Here is a 20,947-nt window from a genome sequence, read left to right on the forward strand (position 1 = left end):
TTCCCCATGCCTTCGTTGAGGGCATCATCGTGTTAGTGAAGAAAAAGGGGAATGATAACACAGCCTGAGCGTACCGGCCCATATCGCTTCTAAACAGCAATTACAAATTGCTCTCTCGCATCTTGAAAAAGACTCATCACATCCTAAGCAACGCACAGAAATGCTCAAACCACCGTCGCGCTGGTAAGCTCATCAGCTTCGATCGGGTGCGGCACTCATTCCCTTTCGAAACCATGCGGTCGCTCGGGTTCAACGAGGAACTCATCTCTGCCAAGCAGCACAAATTGTTTCACTACTGAACATTTCACTGTGTTGCAACTATTCGGAAAGAAACAATTTTTGCGTATGTGCCATCAAATGTAACTCTCTTGCAATCTAAAAAGCGCAAGAAGTGGAGCCTACGGAAACATCCTTCGATTGCAGAAAAATTGAAATAATGTTGCAAAATACTACAGCGGAAAAAAAACCAAATAAAAATATAAAACAGGATTCGATTTATGGATCTTGTGATTGATGGTCCTTCACTCTACCACAGCACTATTCAACACTTCGAAGGGACTGCATGTTGACTCACCATAAAAGCTATACGATTATGAAGTTTTGTACTCGAGTTTCCTGTTACTTGATTGCACCATCACAGGTAAACAAATTGAGTAGTCAAAACGTTGAACGATGTTAAATTAGACATGAAGACACATTCAACTTATCTGTAACTTAATTTAAACAAACAATTAAATTTTGAAAGACGCATTGAAGTTACATGGTAAAAAATATGCAACTTAATGATTTTGTTTCGTGTTTGCAACATGAAGTGCAGTATTCTTTGTTTGTTTGTTTTCAAATGTCAAACGCGTACTGTATTGCAATGTTAATGAAACATTGATCACAATTCGAACGTTTTTGACATCTTGATGCAATTTTTCGTGCTTTGATGTTTTCCCAATGCCTTTAATGAAACTGAATAGAAACAAGGTGCTTTTAGGAAGATGTTGCGTGTGCTACTTGGATCTTTTCTCGAACATAGCCAGTCGATCCACTTCCCGGCTGCTCATCAATGGGCTGGGCACCATCATCTACTGATGTGTAGGCTTGAGCAAGTATGTGGGGATGATCTGCTCGTTGCCTACGCCGACGATATCAGCGTGGTTGTGATTTTGTGAAGAACGGTTGCAGTGAACGTTGGCATTTTCGAAGGTAACGAAATTTGTACCCAATGGCTACAAACAGCCAACGTAGTCAAAATTCTGCGGGTGTTACCTTCGCCGACTCGATGGGATGCTGTGATGCGCTGGTTTTTCACAGCAACTGTGGCTGCAGTGTGCTGCAGTCCTTGCGCACACTATCTCTCAACACGTTTGGCACATCGAGGCTATGGTACCGTTCGTCTGTACTGCCTCCGCTGGGTGTCCACACGGAGAAAATCATAGCAACGATGGAGACGTCCATCTCTTATTATAAATCCTTTCTATTACACGTAATACTCCGCCCTAAAATTTCAATAGTCAATCCTGACCTACAATCAATTCTATCAAATTTATTCCAAATTCTCCACTATATCCAACCAAACTCCTCAGCCGATCTGATCCACCGGCACTTCGACCAGCAAACAGTTGTCTGTGGAAACAGTCCAGCACTAGATTGGCCACGCGCGTGGCGAAATATTTGAATGAAAAAGCTTTCCTCGCTGCGATCCTCAACTCTACTGCGAATTCAGCATCCAGAAGGTAGCTAAAGCCGGGTGGGTACGATTGGCAGTGCATGTCGCAAGAATGCAGGACAGCAAACCTGCATAGATGGTGTTCGCTTCAGACCCTGAAGGTACAAGAAGGCGTGAGCGCAGCGAGCGAAGTAGACTGATCAGGTACAGAACGTATTGGCGAGCGTCGGGCGCATTCGAGGATGAAGAGATGTGGCCTTCAACTGTTTATTGTGGTGTCAAATTATTGATTCAGTGTTATCTGTTTAGATGTGAGCTAAATAAATGAAATGAAGGTACAAGCCACAAAAGATGACCATACGGTTAAGGATGAAAGACGTATTTGTTCGATTACAAAAAACGGTTAATAGAATAGTACTCATTCGTAAATATTATGATAAATGAAAGATTTATTATTTTTATATTTTTTTCAGTTTAATTTATTTGTGGAATCAAGAATTATTTTTCTGCTACACAGTTTTGAATGTTGTCGTGCCGGATTCGTCATAATAGTAGGCCTCGTCTATTCTATCCGTATCTGAAATTGATTGTTAAATATCATTGCTTTGAAGAATTAACAAAAGAAAATGATATCTACGTTGTCCTTGAATTCATCATATGTAAATAGTAGATACACATTAAGTTATAATACTATCTACTAGTCACATAAGTTGGAAAGAATGATTTAATTTAGCGTGAAAACGCCACTTTAACGCATAAATCAAATTGTTCCTTTTTTAAATTAAAAAACCTTGAATGCAGAAACTTACTCCCAAACAACATGGAAGATATCATTTCCCAAATGGCCGGAAGATAGTCGCACATCTCTGCCAACAGTCTGCAATTCTGCAACTAAATCCAGGAAAATAATGGGGAAAAGTACCGATGGTAAATTCTATTCCAACGATTTCAAAATCACTGTGCTCGTATTTGCTTTGGCAGTTCTATTATAATGAGTGAATCGGATGACGGAGTTCATCTAGATTATAATGGTGATTGGATTAGATGAATTTTGTGGCCAATCGAAGCGAAACGTTTTAAATGCAAACAATTAAATAGCTTATTTTTTAAAGTTCCTGTTATTTAGCTAATATGTGGCGAACCACACGACGTAATGACTCATGTGTTTTTAAAACTGTAGAATTATAGAACATTGAATTAAACATTGTAGGAAAATCAGCATACGCTGATGCCATCCTAAACTATTGGACGTAGAATTATCAAGCAAATGAATGCAATAAGCAATAACTAATCAACAAGTTGGTTGACTCCAACATTCAACAGCCACATTCCAAATATGTACCCAGTACCGAATTGTTGATCGGCATTGACCTGGATCTAAGGTCAAACGAACACCTGTGGATATTTAGGAGAAATCAACACGGTAGTAATTATTGACAGATTACGTATTTTACGCCATTCAACACGTGGTTGCATCTGTTGCATGCGTTTACGTAAAATATGTGGTTCGTAGCAACCGTCTAAAGCCGATCGATTTTGATTGTCATAGTTTCAAAATATTTACACCTAATCGATCGAACTGTGTTCTGCGGGTGGATGTAAGGAAATTTCATTGCATTCTTGTGCAGAACTGTGACGAAGAGCCGACGAATAAGGTGTGTTTCGGAGCTAGTGAAATCAATGATAAGGAAATATTAATGTTAATAGTGATAAATAGTGCTGAATAATTATTTAAAGTTTGTAGAGAAGTGCTTGTTAGACTATTCTTTCAATAATTCGATAGAAGTTCAACGAGTTTGCCTTATTTATTAAATTACAGCAGTGCAAGAAAGTTTTTTTTTCAATGCAAATAAATTTGACAGTATTTTATTTTTTGATGTTTGATATTATCTATCTTATTATGAAGTTTATATATTTTTAGAAAGTGAATTATAATATATAATTGTTCAATTTTTTCAAATGCGGAACATTGGGGTGAAATGAACAAACGTTTTCATAGAAGATAGCACACTACAATAACTCGAAGTTTAACACATTGGAGCCAGACTGGTTCAAAAACTGTGTTCCTAGGAAACTCATCTTAATTTTCAGAAATTTTCTGAATTGTACGGAAAATTCAGTTGAAATTTCACTGGAAATTTTTCTGAATTTTCCCAAAAAGCTGTACGGAAAAAAATATTGAAATTGTTTTTATATGCTTTAGGTGATTTTTCAAATTTACGCAAGTTCATCACACATTAAATTTTGTTCAAAATCATCGAGAAATTTTTCTGAATTCCTTCGGAAAATCTTTTGATTTTCCACAGAAAGCTCTATCAATTTCCCTCCGATTTGTTTTAATTACCGCAAAAAATGGGCTACTAATCTTCTAATCTCTGATCATTGAGGAATTATCTACTATTTCCATGGAATCTTGAGTAGAAATTCTTTTGAATCAACACCAAAACCTAAGGAAGTTCAACAAAAAATACAGCACACGAAATGATTCTTTTTTTCCACAGGAAATTTCTATTAGCTTCCAAGCAATTTCTAAAGGAAATCTAGAATTTATTGTTATATTTTGGTATTTAACCCTTTCAGGACGATTTTTTTACATGGCTAGGCTTCTGATTCTAAATGACGCTCATGTTATTATATTGGCGGCCTTCATTTTTGTGCAACTCTTCAAGTGAATTCGCGGTAGTGTTCACTTCTAATAAAGCTTTCACATTCGTCAACCAAGTTACCCACAGATTGCAAACACGTTAGTTTATTGTTGCTGCACTATTGGGGGTGTATTGAAGTGTTTTAAGCTATTTTTAAAACAAATGTAATACATTTTAGTTCTTGCGTTTTAATTCGCTATAAATAATCATTAGGCGACAACAACACCTTCGCCTTACTAAAAAGCATTTGTTTACTTTGCTCGATAGGAACGGTTTGACAACTCAATAGGTAGATTTGGCTTCTTTGCGCAACTCAAACTTGCGAAAATTCCACACATTTTTATTGGCATAATCCATGATGTTTACTAGTTCACACATAACCACTTTCCACGCGAAGTACAAATAGAATCTATAATCAACAATCATATGAAATTGTGTGGTCTCTAACATGCAATTATTGAATTTATGTGTGGATTCATATTGAATATATTTGTGTCCCCAAATTGCACAAATTTATGTGTGCGACAAATACATTCAATATTAAAAATATTCTCAGTGATATTTTTCTTTAAGAACTTTTACAAGTTTTCATGGGAAATTCTCCTGAAAAAGTTCAAATTGATATAAGATCGTGTCCTGGATAAAACCCGAATAAAGAAAGTGCTCTTTAATTTCTAACCTCTGTTATTTTAGCCCCGAATCCCCCGATTTTCTCCATCTGAAATTGTTGTTTATACAAGTAATACAGTTTTGTTGTAGCAACCGCTTCTACCGGAAACTCATGAAGAAAATATGCATATGCTAAATGCCGGAAGACATAAACAAGTTTTGGTGCCATAGGAATATGTCAAGTTACTGATCACTTAGCCTTCGCGGATTGTTTGGGTTGCCTTGCACGTGCTTGCACGTTGCGATTGCCTTGGCTTAGACATTTTATCGGATTTTTACCCTCGCCAGATTTGATTAGTTGTACTGACAGGGTATTTTTTACTAAGATAAACGCCGGTTCTCTAAAAACGCGAATGTTACTAATATTACTAATATTAAGATATTTTGAAATTTAGCGATAACATTAGCTGCATATATTTGTTAATGGTCGCATGAGGTGAAAACATTCAAAAGAATCGTTATAGTTTGAGTGCCGTAGCAGCATTAGCTAAACTAGGCTCAATTGCAACCTCCCCCACATCTTCATCAACTCCATCTCCCCTCTAATCCAGCCTTGTGGCAATGAGTCGTTCACCGCAGCAACATCGAGCGCCGCACCACCTGAACCCGGTGCGGACTCGGCTCATGGAGGACATACGAACGGTTGATCGAAGTGCTCCCCGGTCGGCCGGACCATCCGGTATCATGTCCCTGATAAACCGGAAGGCCAACCCGGAGTACAATCGGAAGCGAATATGGCAAGAGCTGAACATGCCAACCGAGTGCGATTTTTTGGGTCCAAATGTGTTCAATCTGCCGGACCGACTGTTGAAGCACAGCTCAAAGATGCGTCCATCGCCGCTGTCAAAGCCGCGCCCCGATAAGGGTCCGGCGAAGAAGAGTAATCCATGAACAAAATATTGAATTTTGAAACCGTTTACTCAAAACGTTCTATTCGTAGAAATCAGGTCGTACACTGCGCTACGCAAGGATCGCGAGGAATTTCGAAAAAAGTTGATTAAGCTCATCGTGCGAAAGGATTTTGAGAAGGACGATGAAGCGAATACGTTTCCAAACGTGGAAGAACGGGAGCTGCTCAGATATTACCACTACATTAGACATGGTATCGATACGGTGCACGTTGCACCAATCGATAAGCGTGTCCTGCAACGGTTTTAATTACCCAAACTAAACAATGCTGAATTCAATCTCACTATGACTTATTTCTAGCATTTTGAAACTCATACCGAAGAACTTGGTCAAGTACAAGGATGCACTGCGAACAATATTTGATGAAATCAAAGACGATTACTCGTTTGCCGTAAAGAAGGCAGTGGTAGATTTTGTTTTAGGTGACGCCATGACCAAATACATGAAGAAGGATGACATAACGGCGGCCCGATTGGAGATCAAAGACTTGAAGCTAAAATGGAAGCATCGATATGACGAAAATCGTGTCAAAATCAAAAGAAATCTCTTTTCGATTAATGCCTGCTCGGAGCAAGTATTGGAACTGTGGGACACTACGTTCAAAAACTTGCTTCTGGTGGATGTTAAGCAGCTAATCGCTAAGAATCAAGCATATGATTTGACGGAATTTACGGTAATCTTTTAATAATTATTTTGGGGAAATTCATACGCAGTAATTGAACATCCAATCAATGCTAACAGTCTACAGTGAATCAACAAATCGATGAAGCGAAAATTACGTTAAATGAGAAGTGGTACGGAGCGATCAAAAATATTTTCAATAAAGGTGTTAAGAAGAAGTTGATTCCTGATGAGGCCGTTAAACCTAAGATGCTGAAAAAGTTTTTCAATTCTCTGGCCACGCTCATGACTCGTCAACTGCAGAACTTATGCGTTAATAGCGTACAAGCTTATACCGATTACATTTGTGACGTCGGGGTAAGAGGAATGATATGCAATTGTAGGTAGATGTTGAAGATTTAAGACAATTTTTTTTTAGAAAACGAATCAAGGATTTCGATTAACAATTCTGCTGGAAAATCAGGATACCCTTTCGTTTATTCCAAGCTTCTCGAGGTTTCAAGTCGAAATTGTTAAGGTGATCGATAACATTGTCAAAGCTGTCAAGAGTTTCAAGCGGATTGAGAGGCAATTGAGGCCAAACTTTCCTTGTCCGGATCCCATGTTGAAGGTATCTCAGTCGTTTTTTTTAAATAGAAAACTTTTTACAACTATTCAGCATAAAGTTCAACAACTTGGTCCTATCTCAATGCTAAGGTATAGGCAATCAATTCTAACTTTGGGGTCTTCAGTTTGCAGGCGTAGGGTCTTGGGTGGGCGCCCGCTTCTAATTGGTGCCAAATCGGTCAACGTTTGGGAGGTGCTAAATGGAAGTTCATATGGAATAATGTGTGCAAGATAGCACCATTTACGACTAATAGTAATGTGTTATGCATTTGTTATTGAAATAGAATTATAATAACAGAGTTATGCCTGAAGCATCGTGCAAATTAATTTTTGCTATTACTCCTTTGGTATTTTACCTCTTATGCAAGGTTAGTTCATTACAGAGTATGGTATCAATAACAGAATTAGGTATTATTGAGTCAATTTCTCCTGCTCGGATGGAGATGTTATTAGCATTTCATTTCACTGAAGTGTGGTTTAAGCAAATTTCGTTCTTTTACACTACTGTTCCTGGGTGGACGTTAGGCAGAATAAAAGCGTTTTCAACAATGCTTGTTCTCGCATATAACCCTCTGCTAATCTTCAGTTTCTATTCATTTCACACTTGCCGCATGCTTGTGGTGTCAATCGAATCTATATCTTCATTACTTCCATCTACTCCCTTTCGTTTTGAGTAGTATAATTATCACCGAAAAAAGCCAATCAATTAATTTCGACAAAAGTAATTTGGCCGAAAGGGTCATTCGGCCGAAAAGGTCATTTGCCGAGAGGATCATTTGGCTGAAAAGGTCAATTGGCCGAAAGGGTAATTTGGTCGGAAGGGTCATATGCATTTGGTCGGAAGGGTCATATGCATATGACCGAAAGGGTCATATGCAGTGTTGGTAAAAACTCAAAATCTCAAAACTCATGGATGATTCAAATCAAGCGTGAGTTGAAACGCACCCAACTCAGCACCTAAAAACTCATGGATGAGTTGAATCATCCATTTGAATCATCGTGGGTTTTCTTTTTTCTCCTTCGTTAAAAACAGTAAATTGATGTTTGTCGCACAAAATATTAGACACTTTTTTATGTATAAGCAATGAATTGCCTCCAAATTGATTTCAAATGCGTATTTAAACCAAAATGATTTTTTGGCAAATGAGTGAAATGATGCGTTTTAGCATGAAAAATTCAAGCGTGATGCATTCCTTTAAAATCGCAGACGATTTCGTTCGCACGGGAGCGCTCGTTGATTGAGATTTATGAGTGATTTTACCAACACTGGTCATATGGCCGATTGGCCGAAAGGGAGGATCCATTAATTAAGTAACGCGAAAATTGACCATTTTCAACCCCCCCACTCCCTATGTCACACTTTTTGTATAAATCAATGACAATTTATGTATGGATTGTCACACTTCGGACAACCCCCCCTCCCCCTCTAAGCGTTACGTAAATTTATGCATGCTTCCAAAGGGTAATTTGGCTCACTTGTAACCTCTCACTTTTTACAGTGAGCAGTGAGATATGAGAAGTGAGTAGTGAGACGTCTCACTTGTCACTCCTCATTTCTCACTTTTCAAATGTCCTATTAGCCAAATGTCCTATTCGACCAATTGTCCTATTCGACCAAATGTCCAATTCGGCCAAATGTCCTATTCGACCAAATGTCCTATTCGGCCAAATGACCCTTTTGGTCAAATGACCCTTTCGGCAAAATAACCCTTTTGGCCAAATGGTTTGTTCGGCCTAATGGCTTTCGGCCAAACGACCCTTCTCCCTGCAAGCTATGGAACATCGTACCTGTTTCGACAGGAGCGAAGCGCAATACAAGCGCATGATCCACTGAATATCGAATAAATATTTTTTTCTCCTGCTCGCGACGAATAATACACGCACTGTTCTTACTTTCCCGATGGCGACTGCAAGCTATGAAAGATCACAATTGTTTCGACCGGAGCGAAGTGCAATACAAACGCATGATCCACCGAATATCAAATAGATATTTTTTTCATCTGTTAGCGTCGAATTGACTTAGACCTATGACATACTGTCGTGAGTGCGTGCGCGAATTGACCATTTTCAACCCCCCCACTCCCTATGTCACACTTTTTGTATAAATCAATGACAATTTTTGAATGGATTGTCACACTTCGGACAACCCCCTCCCCCTCTAAGCGTTACGTAAATTTATGGATGATTCCAAAGGGTAATTTGGCTCACTTGTAACCTCTCACTTTTTACAGTGAGCAGTGAGATATGAGAAGTGAGTAGTGAGACGTCTCACTTGTCACTCCTCATTTCTCACTTTTCAAATGACATGTTCGGCCAAATGTCCTATTCGGCCAAATGTCCTATTCGGCCAAATGTCCTGTTCGGTCAAATGTCCTATTCGGCCAAATTACCTATTCGACCAAATGTCCTATTCGGCCAAATGACCCTTTGGGCCAAATGACCCTTTTGGTCAAACGACCCTTTCGGAAAAATAACCCTTTCGGCCAAATGACCCTTTCGGCCAAATGGTTTGTTCGGCCTAATGGCTTTCGGCCAAACGACCCTTCCCCCTGTTAGCGTCGAATAACACACACACTTGACTTAGACCGATGACATACTGCCGCGAGTGCTTGCGCGAACGCGACCAGGACAAAATAATTCCTCTTGCTGATATTCTGCTTTACGAGTGCATGGACGCGCTCCGCATCAGCATGGCATCGCCCTTACTATCCTGATAACTACTGCAAACTATGGAAGATCGTACTTGTTTCGACAGGAGCGAAGCGCAATACCTCCAATAAAATGCATATAACTAACTAATAATGATTAGCTCTAATTTTCTCGCGGCTTTCAGCATAATATTCTGTATTTATTTTTGTAAGAACTGAACGAGTATCATAATTATTCATCGCAAATAGTGTCATCTAATTCCAGATTATGGTTTTCCGATGTTTCCTCATACATTTTTCAATATAAACTTCCAATGAGTTTAGCACCAACCAAACGTTGAACGATCAGGGAGGGAAATAGAACGAAAAAGAGGACAGCCCATCAAAAAATTTGAAAAAGTGTTTTTTGAGCCACCTTGACGGTCAGTCTAGCCATGCCACCAGATCGACTGGTTATAGGAATTCGGTTGTTTGTTTTATGAAGGCTAATCCTTTTGTAATTGGTGATGGTACGAAAACGATGATAGAAGTGAGAACACGAGCAAATCAAATTTACGTGGCACTGGTAGTGAAGTAAAAATGGTTGTCTTTCATCAGACTTTTTTTTTCATTCCCGCAAAACGATTTCTTGGAGAAAATCTGCGTGACGGAGCATTCTCTGCTTGTGAAGATGAGTGAGAATTATGATCCCTGTTATCAAACACAACTATCAATCACAATTTTAGTTTTCTCAGCTTCTTTCTAGCGAGTAAAATTATAAGCGCAATAGATCTTGTACCAATTTTCACAAATGATTAAAGTTTAGACACACTTGTTCTGAACAAGATCATCGCTGTTTCATTGGCAATCTAAATGCATTTCATATGTCTCTTTTCCGTTTTGGAGAATGGGAGATTTTTTTTAAATAAAATACTTATTGAATTATTTATTTGAGAAATTGCAGCTACCCATTTTTGAAATGTTTGGCAAGGAATCAGGGCAGTGGCGTAGCCTTGGGGGTGGTTTTGGATACCCTCCCCCCCAGAGACAAAATTTTCAGAAGATTTTTTTTTTCGAAAAAAAAAATGTTCGGAACTCACCCAACCCCCCCTCGTCCTCGTCCTCGTCCTCGTCCAGGTCTCGTGTCCGTAGAGAACTACCGGTCTAATAAGTCTAATAATAAGCGTTTTGTAGATAGTCTGTTTGGTACGGCGGCGAACTCTATTCGATCGGAGCGTCTTGCGGAGTCCAAAGTACGTACGATTTCCAGCCACTATGCGGCTTCGAATTTCGCTGCTGGTATTATTTTCGGCGGTCACCAGTGAGCCCAAGTACACGAATTCTTCAACCACCTCGATTTCGTCACCACCGATAGAAACTCGTGGTGGGTGGCTTACATTGACCTCTTTTGAGCCTCTTCCTACCATGTACTTCGTCTTCGACGTGTTGATGACTAGTCCAATACGTTTAGCTTCGCTTTTCAGTCTGATGTAGGCTTCCTCCATCCTCTCAAAGTTACGTGCCATGATATCAATGTCGTCGGCGAAACCAAATAACTGGACGGACTTCGTGAAAATCATACCACTCGTGTCACTCCCTGCCCTTCGTATTACTCCCTCCAATGCGATGTTGAATAGCAGACACGAAAGAGCATCACCTTGCCGTAACCCTCTACGCGTTTCGAAGGGACACGAGAATGCCCCTGAAACTCGAACTACGCACATCACCCGATCCATCGTCGCCTTGATCAACCGTATCAGTTTATTCGGAAATCCGTTTTCGTGCATTAGCTGCCATAGCTGTTCTCGATCGATTGTATCGTATGCGGCTTTGAAGTCGATAAATAGATGATGTGTGGGCACGTTGTATTCGCGGCATTTCTGCAATACCTGACGTATGGCGAACACCTGGTCTGTGGTAGAGCGTTCACCCATAATGCCCGCCTGGTACTGCCCCACGAACTCTCTTGCAATTGGTGTTAGTCGGCGGCATAAAATTTGGGAGAGTACCTTGTAGGCGGCGTTCAGCAATGTGATTGCGCGGTAGTTGCTACAATCTGCTTTATCGCCCTTTTTGTAGATGGGGCACACTACACCCTCTATCCACTCCTGTGGCAGCACCTCATCCTCCCAAACCTTGGTAATCACCCAGTGCAGCGCTCTAGCCAGTGCTTCACCACCGTGTTTAAACAGCTCTCCTGGTAGTTGGTCAACTCCAGGGGCTTTGTTGCTTTTCAGCCGGCCGATCTCCTCCTGGACTTCCTGGAGATTCGGAGCCGGAAGTCGCATGTCCTGCGCGCGTGCTCCTAGGTTCATTACTAGGTTGTCTGCCATATCGCCATTCAGGTGCTCTTCGTAGTGCTGCCGCCACCTTTGGATCACCTCACGCTCGTTCGTAAGAACATGTATGTCCTTACACATATCGGGCTGTGGCACGTGGCCCTTACGTGAACGGTTCAACTTCTCATAGAACTTTCGTGTGTTATTAGCGCGGTACAGTTCCTCCGTCTCTTTACGGTCTCGATCTTCCTGCTGGCACTTTTTCCTCCGGAAAATCGAGTTTTGTCTGTTCCGCGCCCGTTTGTATCGTGCCTCGTTGGCCCTCGTGCGGTGTTGCAGCAATCTCGCCCATGCTGCATTCTTCTCCTCAACTAACTGCTCACATTCGCCGTCATACCAGTCGTTTCTCTGATCCGGAGCCACCGTGCCTAGTGCAGCGGTTGCAGTGCTTCCAATGGCGGATCGAATATCTCTCCAGCCATCTTCAAGAGGTGCTGCGCCTAGCTGCTCTTCCGTTGGGAATGCCACTTCCAGCTGCTGCGCGTAGTCTTGGGCTAGTCTACTGTCTTGTAGCCACCCAATTATTAGCCGCGGCGGACAACTTTGACGCGTGTTGTACACCGTCGAGAGTTTTGAGCGCAGACATACTGCAACGAGGTAGTGGTCGGATTCAATATCCGCACTGCGGTAAGTGTGTACGTTCGTGATGTCGGAGAAGAATTTACCGTCGATTAGAACGTGGTCGATTTGGTTTTCCGTTACTTGATTAGGTGATTTCCATGTGGCCTTGTGGATATTCTTGCGGGGGAAGAAAGTGGTTCGGACTACCATTCCGCGGGAGGCTGCAAAGTTAATGCATCGTTGGCCATTGTCGTTTGATACGGTATGCAGACTATCCGGTCCGATGACCGGTCTATACATTTACTCCCTTCCTACCTGAGCGTTCATGTCACCGATGACGATTTTGACGTTCCGCAGTGGGCATCCATCGTATGTCTGCTACAGCTCAGCTTAGCATTGAACGCTTCTTTCTCGTTGTCGGGCCTCCCTTCGTGTGGGCAGTGCACGTTGATGATGCCATAGTTGAAGAAACGGAATTTAAACCTCAGCTTGCACATCCTTGCGTTGATTGGCTGCCATCCAATCACGCGTTGGCGCATCTTTCCCAGCACTATGAAGCAGGCTCCCAGCTCGTTGGTGGTGACATAGCTTCGGTAGAAGGTAGCCGCTCGATGCTCAATTTTCAACGCTTTCTGTCCTGTCCAGCAGATTACCTTCAGCGCTATGACGTCGAAATTGCGGGGATGTAGCTCATCTTTGATTATCCTGTTGCAACCTGCGAACCCTAGCGACTTGCAGTTCCATGTTCCGAGCTGCCAATCGTGATCCTTAATTCGTCGTCTAGGTTTTTGCCGATTTATCGAGTCGTATTATTCTCCTATGTCGTTCGTAATGGTTGTTTTAAAGGCGGCTTATTGGGCCTGCGCAAACCTCCTGTCTCATCGGAGGGCCGTCGTGTCAGGGCTGTTTAGCGTCCCACCTAACACCAGGACTTGGACTTGTGCGCTTTGAGCCGCACACGGTCGCTTGGCGGAACCTACTTGCGGACACATGCAGCTTTTTATAGAGATTTAATAGGGCCCACTGTCAAACCCCACCACATCCTAGGCAGGCGCCACAACTCGCAGATGGCCTGGGGAAGGATCGTCAAGCCCTTGGACATAGTCCCTGCTGCCCTGGGCACCGTTATTGACTGAGCTCAAATACGAGAATTTGAACGAAATTTTTCTTCTTAAAAATTTGATTGGTGGTGGGGGGGTGTTGTAGGCGTCAATCTTAAAACCCTCCCGTGGCTGCACCACTGTTGCGCATGCATGACATATATCAAAATTTGCATGTCAAAAGTTACGTTGAAGAAGATTCCCCCGCTTCATCCTTTTGTCGTAGACCGTAATATTGGTCCGATTGGCACGAATGAGGACATTCGTTATGATCTCGCGATCCCAGTACAGCGAAACTATTTTCCAGAACCGGGTCAGGCACATATTTATAGTAGGCAACAAACTGGTCAACCAAGTTGTGCTTTAAAGCAAGCTATTGATGGACAATCTGGGCGTTACTTTGTCAGAATACAGCTGAATAGGAATGGAAACCCAACTAGAAATACCAATAATGAGCTTCATGGTCGGGGTGCTGCAAACCGCACTTTTGTATGACTTGTGATATGCTGTGATATGTTGTTCGTGAAAGGAAAACAGAACGTAGCTTATATTAATTGATGAGTAAATTTACATTTCTTCAGTTAAGGGGCTGAGAGATATCCGATACGATTTGTGATCAATTGGATCTTCTAAGCGAAAACAAAATAGAAATGTTATGAAAACTCATATGTGATTATGTACGTTATGTGGAAGATATTGATTTGGAAAATGTATTGGAGGTAACCACTTTCCCTTCGATGGGACTCGAACCCATGACCCTACAGTACGCTAGACTGGTGCTTTAACCAACTAAGCTACGAAGGACCTCCGTCGGCCTTCGCAACCTAGCAGCTACGGTGGTTTAATCCCCGGAAATAGGCAATTAACTTTGATTGAACTGAACCTGAGTTACGTGCTCTTGCCTACGCAACGCGGTCGGGTCTGAGCTTGACGACCGACTTATAAATAGCTTACATAACCTCACTTGATCAGCAAAGTTGCTGATGAAGAATGTGTATAGCCGCCAGACATTCTAAATACTCACGCTTCTCTAATGTGGACGTGTACTATACACATGTGGAAGTGTTGGCTTGAGAAATGGATTGCGAGTGATTTGACTATGCATCCAATTTGGGAATCTCGAGCTCGTTCAGTAGCCGCTAGGTTGCGAAGGCCGACGGAGGTCCTTCGTAGCTTAGTTGGTTAAAGCACCAGTCTAGCGTACTTTAGGGTCATGGATTCGAGTCCCATCGAAGGAAAGTGGTTACTTCCAATACATTTTCCAAATCAATATCTTCCACATAACGTACATATTCACATGAGTTTTCATAACATTGTAAATTAACGTCCAAGTCGGGTGGTTTAATCCCCGGAAATAGACAACTTTGATTGAACCGAAAATAGATATTTTAATTGGCCCTTTAGCAGAAATTCGGCCACATCAATACTTTTAAGTCTCCTAATAGCTAATCAGATTCTTATTGCCCCTTATCATATGGACAAGTTGTTGAACTTCATTCTACCTATACGCTAGTGGTAAAAATGATAACGCCAGGCATTAGTTTTAATTTTCAAATGGTGATGTATTAATTTGAAATGAACATGTGTGAGAATCAAAATCTTGATTCCAAACGGTTAGAATGAGTAGAAATTTTGTTTTTTAACTCACATTACTTGAATTTACAATTCAAATTATTTGTATATATTATGAATGCTTAGGCTTTTTCAATGGTAAATAATTATATAACGCCTACATATAAAATGAAGGATTTTGTAGCGTTTAAATTACTTCTACCAGTATACATTACACTTTTATAGCTGAAATTTATGTTATTGATTTTCCTTTGGGGTAATATAATAAAAATAATCAACAATTATTTATAAAATGTAGCCGGAGATATCCAGTGAAGTAATAAATGAGTGCAAGTTGCGCATCTACGACATTCTCGAGGAACAACGAATCGGGCCAGAACTGCGAATGCAAGATTTCGACAAGTATATGACCTTGATGAATGGTACCGACATTGACGAGATCGAACGTTTCATGGAAAAGCGTCCAAGCTTCGAGGAGTACTGCAAGTACATTCAGCGCTACAAACAAATGGAAGACAACGTGGCCAAAGAGATCTACGGCGTTATGTCGATGGGTTTCTACGAGTTTCATCGTGAGGGACTAATCGACACGCTGGAAGGTTTGGCTAAATTCATGCAGCAGGAATTGATTTCAAAGATGACGGCGGACCAGCAAAGTGCTGCCTCTCAGCTGGCTCAAGACTATGAGGTGATCGCCACAAAAGTCTTAACCATTCCGAAAGATACCGTCGAGTTGATGTCGTTAAAATCCTATGCCATTAAGATGGAAGAGACAACTATCCCAGAGATGGAAGAAAGGCTGAAGATCAATTTGAGTCATCTTCTGTATTTGACTGATTACACTATCTTCACACCGCTGGAAATAAAACAGAACAACAATACTTTTCAATGGTACATGAAGATGGCAACGATTTTCCAAGATCACAAGAACATCATCGCGGAAAAAGTGGTGGAATACCAAGATTCGCTGAAGCGAAGAATTGAGAACTTTCGCCGTGACTTGGAGATCTATTGGGGTCAAGTAAAAGAATATGACTCGTGGGGAGAGATCAAGAATCTGCAAAAGTACAAAAAGAAAGCCACTGGTCTTCATAATAAGCTGGTCTCTGCGATGGAAAAGATCGACCACATAAACGAGGAAGAAATAGCGTACGGCTGGGAGTTGTCTCAATATCCGCTTCGCAAGCAGTGTCATGACAAACTCACTCCGTACAAGAGTTTGTATGACGCTGGCCAAGAATTTATGGATAAACATGATCTGTGGATGCATTCGCAAGTCGGTCTGCACGATCCGGAACAAGTGGAAGAAACTGTTGGTAGCCTGTACCGAACAGTTTACAAGTTAGAAAAGAAGTTTTCAGATTCATACCAAACTCAGCGATTGGCGCATGACGTGAGTTACTTTCATTGGATCACAAAGAAATATAAATCAAATAATAATTTTGCCATTTCAGATTAAGACACGTATTGACCAGTTTAAAACTCATCTTCCAATAGTGCAAACCTTAGGTAACCCCGGAATGAAAGAACGTCACTGGGAGCAAGTTTCCGAAATTATTGGATTCCCCATAAAGATTGCACCAGATCTGACGTTGGAGAAGGTAATCGATTACGGTTTGGATGATTATATCCAAAGATTTGAAACCATTTCTGAGAGTGCAACCAAGGAAAACAATTTGGAGAAGGCTATGATTAAAATGGTTAACGAGTGGAGCGATATGGCGTTTGTGGTGATGCCATACAGAGATACAGGAACCTACATCTTGTCGGCGGTTGACGACATTCAGGTGTTGCTTGACGACCATATAATCAAAACGCAAACCATGAAGAGTTCGTTGTACATAAAACCATTTGAAGCAGATATTCTGTATGTAGCATTAACGTAGTTTAGTTTATCATAATCCGTAACTTAATAACATGTACTTTTCTTAAAAAGGGCGTGGGAAAAGAAGCTAATGCTTTTGCAGGACATATTGGACGATTGGCTTAAGGTGCAAGCGACATGGATGTATTTGGAGCCCATATTCTCCAGCCCCGACATTCAATCTCAAATGCCTGAAGAAGGTCGGCGCTTCAGCGCCGTGGACAAAATCTGGAAAGATCTGATGAAGAACGTGTATGCCGACACCAAAGTCCTAGCGGTCCTTGAAATAGACAAAATGTCGGAGAAATTGAAGAAGTCGTACAGCCTTCTGGAGATCATTCAGAAGGGTCTCAACGAGTATCTGGAGAAGAAACGTCTCTACTTCCCACGGTTCTTCTTCCTCTCCAACGACGAACTGCTGGAGATTCTGTCGGAAACAAAGAATCCTACCCGTGTGCAACCACATCTGAAGAAGTGCTTCGAGGGTATCGCCACGCTGCACTTCACGGAATCGCTTGATATTACCATGATGCGATCGAGTGAAGGCGAAGAAGTCCAGCTGGCTGACGAGGTGTCGACCAGCAAAGCCAAGGGTCAGGTGGAGAAATGGCTGCTGGATCTGGAAAAATCGATGAAGAAGAGTGTTCACATCAAGATTGATGAGTCGTACGAGTCCTACACAAAGACGCTTCGACATGAGTGGGTCTTAATGTGGCCAGGACAATGCGTGCAAAGTATTTCGTGTGCCTTCTGGACGCTTGAGGTCACTCTGTGTTTTGACAGCGCCGATCCATTGGAAGCCCTTGAAGAGTACAAGGACACCTGCAAAACTCAAATATCGCACATAGTGGACCTGGTTAGGGGAAAGCTAGCCCTGCAGAACAGAATAACTCTTGGTGCTTTGATTGTGTTGGATGTTCATGCTCGAGATGTTTTAACGGAACTGATAAATACTCACACCACCAAATCAGACGACTTCACCTGGCTAGCTCAACTTAGATACTACATGGAAGAGAAGAACCTTTCAACCAGGATGATCAACTCTACCCTCAAGTACGGCTACGAATATCTGGGTAACACTTCTCGATTGGTGATTACTCCCCTCACTGATCGGTGCTTCCGAACTTTATTCGGAGCGCTGCATCTTCATTTGGGAGGAGCTCCAGAAGGGCCCGCAGGAACCGGCAAAACCGAAACCACAAAAGATTTGGCAAAAGCAGTCGCCAAACAGTGCGTCGTGTTCAACTGTTCTGATGGGTTGGACTACATCGCACTGGGCAAGTTCTTCAAAGGATTGGCATCCTGCGGTGCATGGTCCTGCTTCGATGAGTTCAATCGAATCGATCTGGAAGTGCTGTCTGTCGTAGCTCAGCAGATTTTGACCATTCAACGAGGTATCAATTCCGGCTCCCCTACACTGATATTCGAAGGAACCAGTCTTACTTTGGATCCAACATGTGCCGTATTTATAACAATGAATCCAGGCTATGCAGGGCGCTCAGAACTTCCCGATAATCTGAAGGCACTGTTCCGATCAGTCGCTATGATGGTACCGGATTACGCGCTTATATCCGAGATTGAACTTTATTCGTACGGTTTCCTGAATGCAAAACCACTGGCCATCAAGATAGTGGCAACATACCGTCTGTGTTCTGAACAGTTAAGTTCTCAACCGCACTATGACTATGGAATGCGGGCGGTCAAGTCTGTACTGAAGGCGGCTGGAGCGTTGAAACTCAGGTATCCCGATGAACTCGAGGATATTCTGGTGCTGAGATCTATCAAGGATGTCAACTTGGCCAAGTTTTTGAATCAGGACGTCCCACTGTTCCAGGGGATAATATCGGATTTGTTCCCTGGAGTTGTTCTGCCGGAACCGGACTATGTGGTGTTCAATGCGGCCGTGCAAAAGGCTTGCGAGCACAACAACATGCAGTGTACCCCGTTCTTCCTCGAAAAAGTACAGCAATTGTACGAGATGATTGTCGTGCGGCATGGTTTGATGCTTGTTGGACCTCCGTTCGGTGGGAAGACTACAGCTTACCGAATGCTAGCCGAAGCCTTATGCTACATAGAAGAACAGGGAGAGATGGACGAACATAAAGCTCATTACACTGTAATTAATCCGAAAGCGATCACAATGGGACAGCTGTACGGCCAATTTGATTCAGTTTCCCACGAATGGAGTGATGGCATTTTGGCGGTCAGTTACCGACAGTTCGCCGTCAGTACGACCCCTGACAGAAAGTGGCTGATATTTGATGGACCAGTAGATGCAGTTTGGATCGAGAATATGAACACCGTACTGGATGACAACAAGAAGCTCTGCTTGATGTCCGGAGAAATAATCCAGCTAGCGCCGACAACGAACTTAATATTTGAAGTTATGGACTTGGATGCTGCGTCACCTGCGACCGTATCACGATGTGGAATGATCTATCTGGAACCAAGCACACTGGGATGGGAACCTCTTCTAGAATCTTGGAAAAACACTCTGCCACCAGTGCTTCACTCGGTTAACAAACAAGTAATAACGCAGATGTTCATGCGATTTTGTCCCATTCTCCTGTGGTTCGTTCGCAAGGGTGGGGTAAGAGAGATGATGCCAACTTCCGACTCGAACCTGGTGAAGTCGGTGATGAATCTTTTTGACTGTTTCATGGATGACTATCGGAACGAGACCTACATGAAAACGGTGACCGAAGTGGACGTACGAGCACAGCTAGAAGGTGTGTTCTTCTTTTCCTGCATTTGGGCTATAGGAGGACCGCTAGAGACAGAAAGTCGAGAGAAATTCAGCGAATTGTTCCGTGCTTTGACGGAAAAAGTGTTTCCACCGGAAATCAACGATAAGTTCCATATCCCTCCAAGTATTCAAGTTCCGAATTTGACCAAACCATTCATATTTCAAATACCGAAAGGGGGCACTGTATTCGATTACCACTTTACCAAAGAAGGCAAAGGAAAATGGCGTCCATGGGCTGAAGAAATCGGACAGACCATCAACATTCAGCGAGACATGCCAGTAAATCAGATAATAGTCCCTACTGTTGAGACTATAAGAATAACGGCGCTTCTTGAGCTGCTTGTTCAACATGGAAAGTACTTATTGTTAGTGGGCCCTACCGGAACAGGAAAAAGTGTTTACACGATTGACTTCTTGCTGAAGCGAAACGATACCAACGTGTACAAACCCCTGTTGATCAATTTCTCGGCCCAAACTTCTGCCAACCAAGTACAGGACATCATCATGTCAAAACTAGATAAGCGACGAAAAGGTGTCTACGGGCCTCCACTGGGGAAGAAATGCGTCGTGTTTATCGATGATGTTTCTATGCCCCTGAAGGAGACCTACGGGGCACAGCCACCGATTGAGATTGTCCGAATGTTCCTAGATCACGCCATATGGTACGACAGAAAGGAAGTTGTTCCCATGAAGTTGGTTGACCTACAATTGATGTGCGCTATGGGTCCACCAAGCACTGGCAATACAGTTACTCCACGATTCTCCAGACACTTTAACGCTATTTCTTTGGATGAGTTCGATGATGCCACGTTGACTGGTATATTTAGCAAGATCGTGTTGTGGCATTTGGATACAAGAGGATTTTCGAAGGAGTTTGACCCATGCATTGACGAAATCGTATTATCCACGTTACAAATCTACAGGGAGGCTCGCAAAAAATTGCTCCCCACGCCAGCCAAGTGTCACTATTTATTCAACCTACGTGATTTCTCCAGAGTGATACAGGTTCGTTTCATTCAGAATTAACAGAA

The 20,947-nt window shown here is 42.2% G+C and overlaps 1 protein-coding gene across 3 annotated transcripts in view; it reads left to right on the forward strand.

Moving 5' to 3' along the window:
- The first annotated feature begins 3,215 nt into the window (after positions 1 to 3,215).
- Positions 3,216 to 20,947, forward strand: part of LOC134212947 (dynein axonemal heavy chain 7) — a 28,575-nt gene continuing 10,843 nt past the window's right edge. For 2 of the 3 annotated variants that reach the window (XM_062691326.1, XM_062691324.1), the window contains exons 1-9: positions 3,216 to 3,312; positions 5,523 to 5,851; positions 5,912 to 6,122; positions 6,181 to 6,553; positions 6,622 to 6,858; positions 6,920 to 7,111; positions 15,605 to 16,699; positions 16,761 to 17,173; positions 17,243 to 20,921. In XM_062691326.1, coding sequence (XP_062547310.1) covers positions 5,533 to 5,851; positions 5,912 to 6,122; positions 6,181 to 6,553; positions 6,622 to 6,858; positions 6,920 to 7,111; positions 15,605 to 16,699; positions 16,761 to 17,173; positions 17,243 to 20,921 — 6,519 coding nt within the window. In that variant the 5' untranslated portion in view covers positions 3,216 to 3,312; positions 5,523 to 5,532. The remainder of the gene's footprint in view (positions 3,313 to 5,522; positions 5,852 to 5,911; positions 6,123 to 6,180; positions 6,554 to 6,621; positions 6,859 to 6,919; positions 7,112 to 15,604; positions 16,700 to 16,760; positions 17,174 to 17,242; positions 20,922 to 20,947) is intronic. The other variant, XM_062691325.1, reaches the window with a different exon arrangement.

Source organism: Armigeres subalbatus, chromosome 2, assembly GCF_024139115.2.
Source record: "Armigeres subalbatus isolate Guangzhou_Male chromosome 2, GZ_Asu_2, whole genome shotgun sequence".
NCBI classification, from domain to species: domain Eukaryota; kingdom Metazoa; phylum Arthropoda; class Insecta; order Diptera; family Culicidae; genus Armigeres; species Armigeres subalbatus.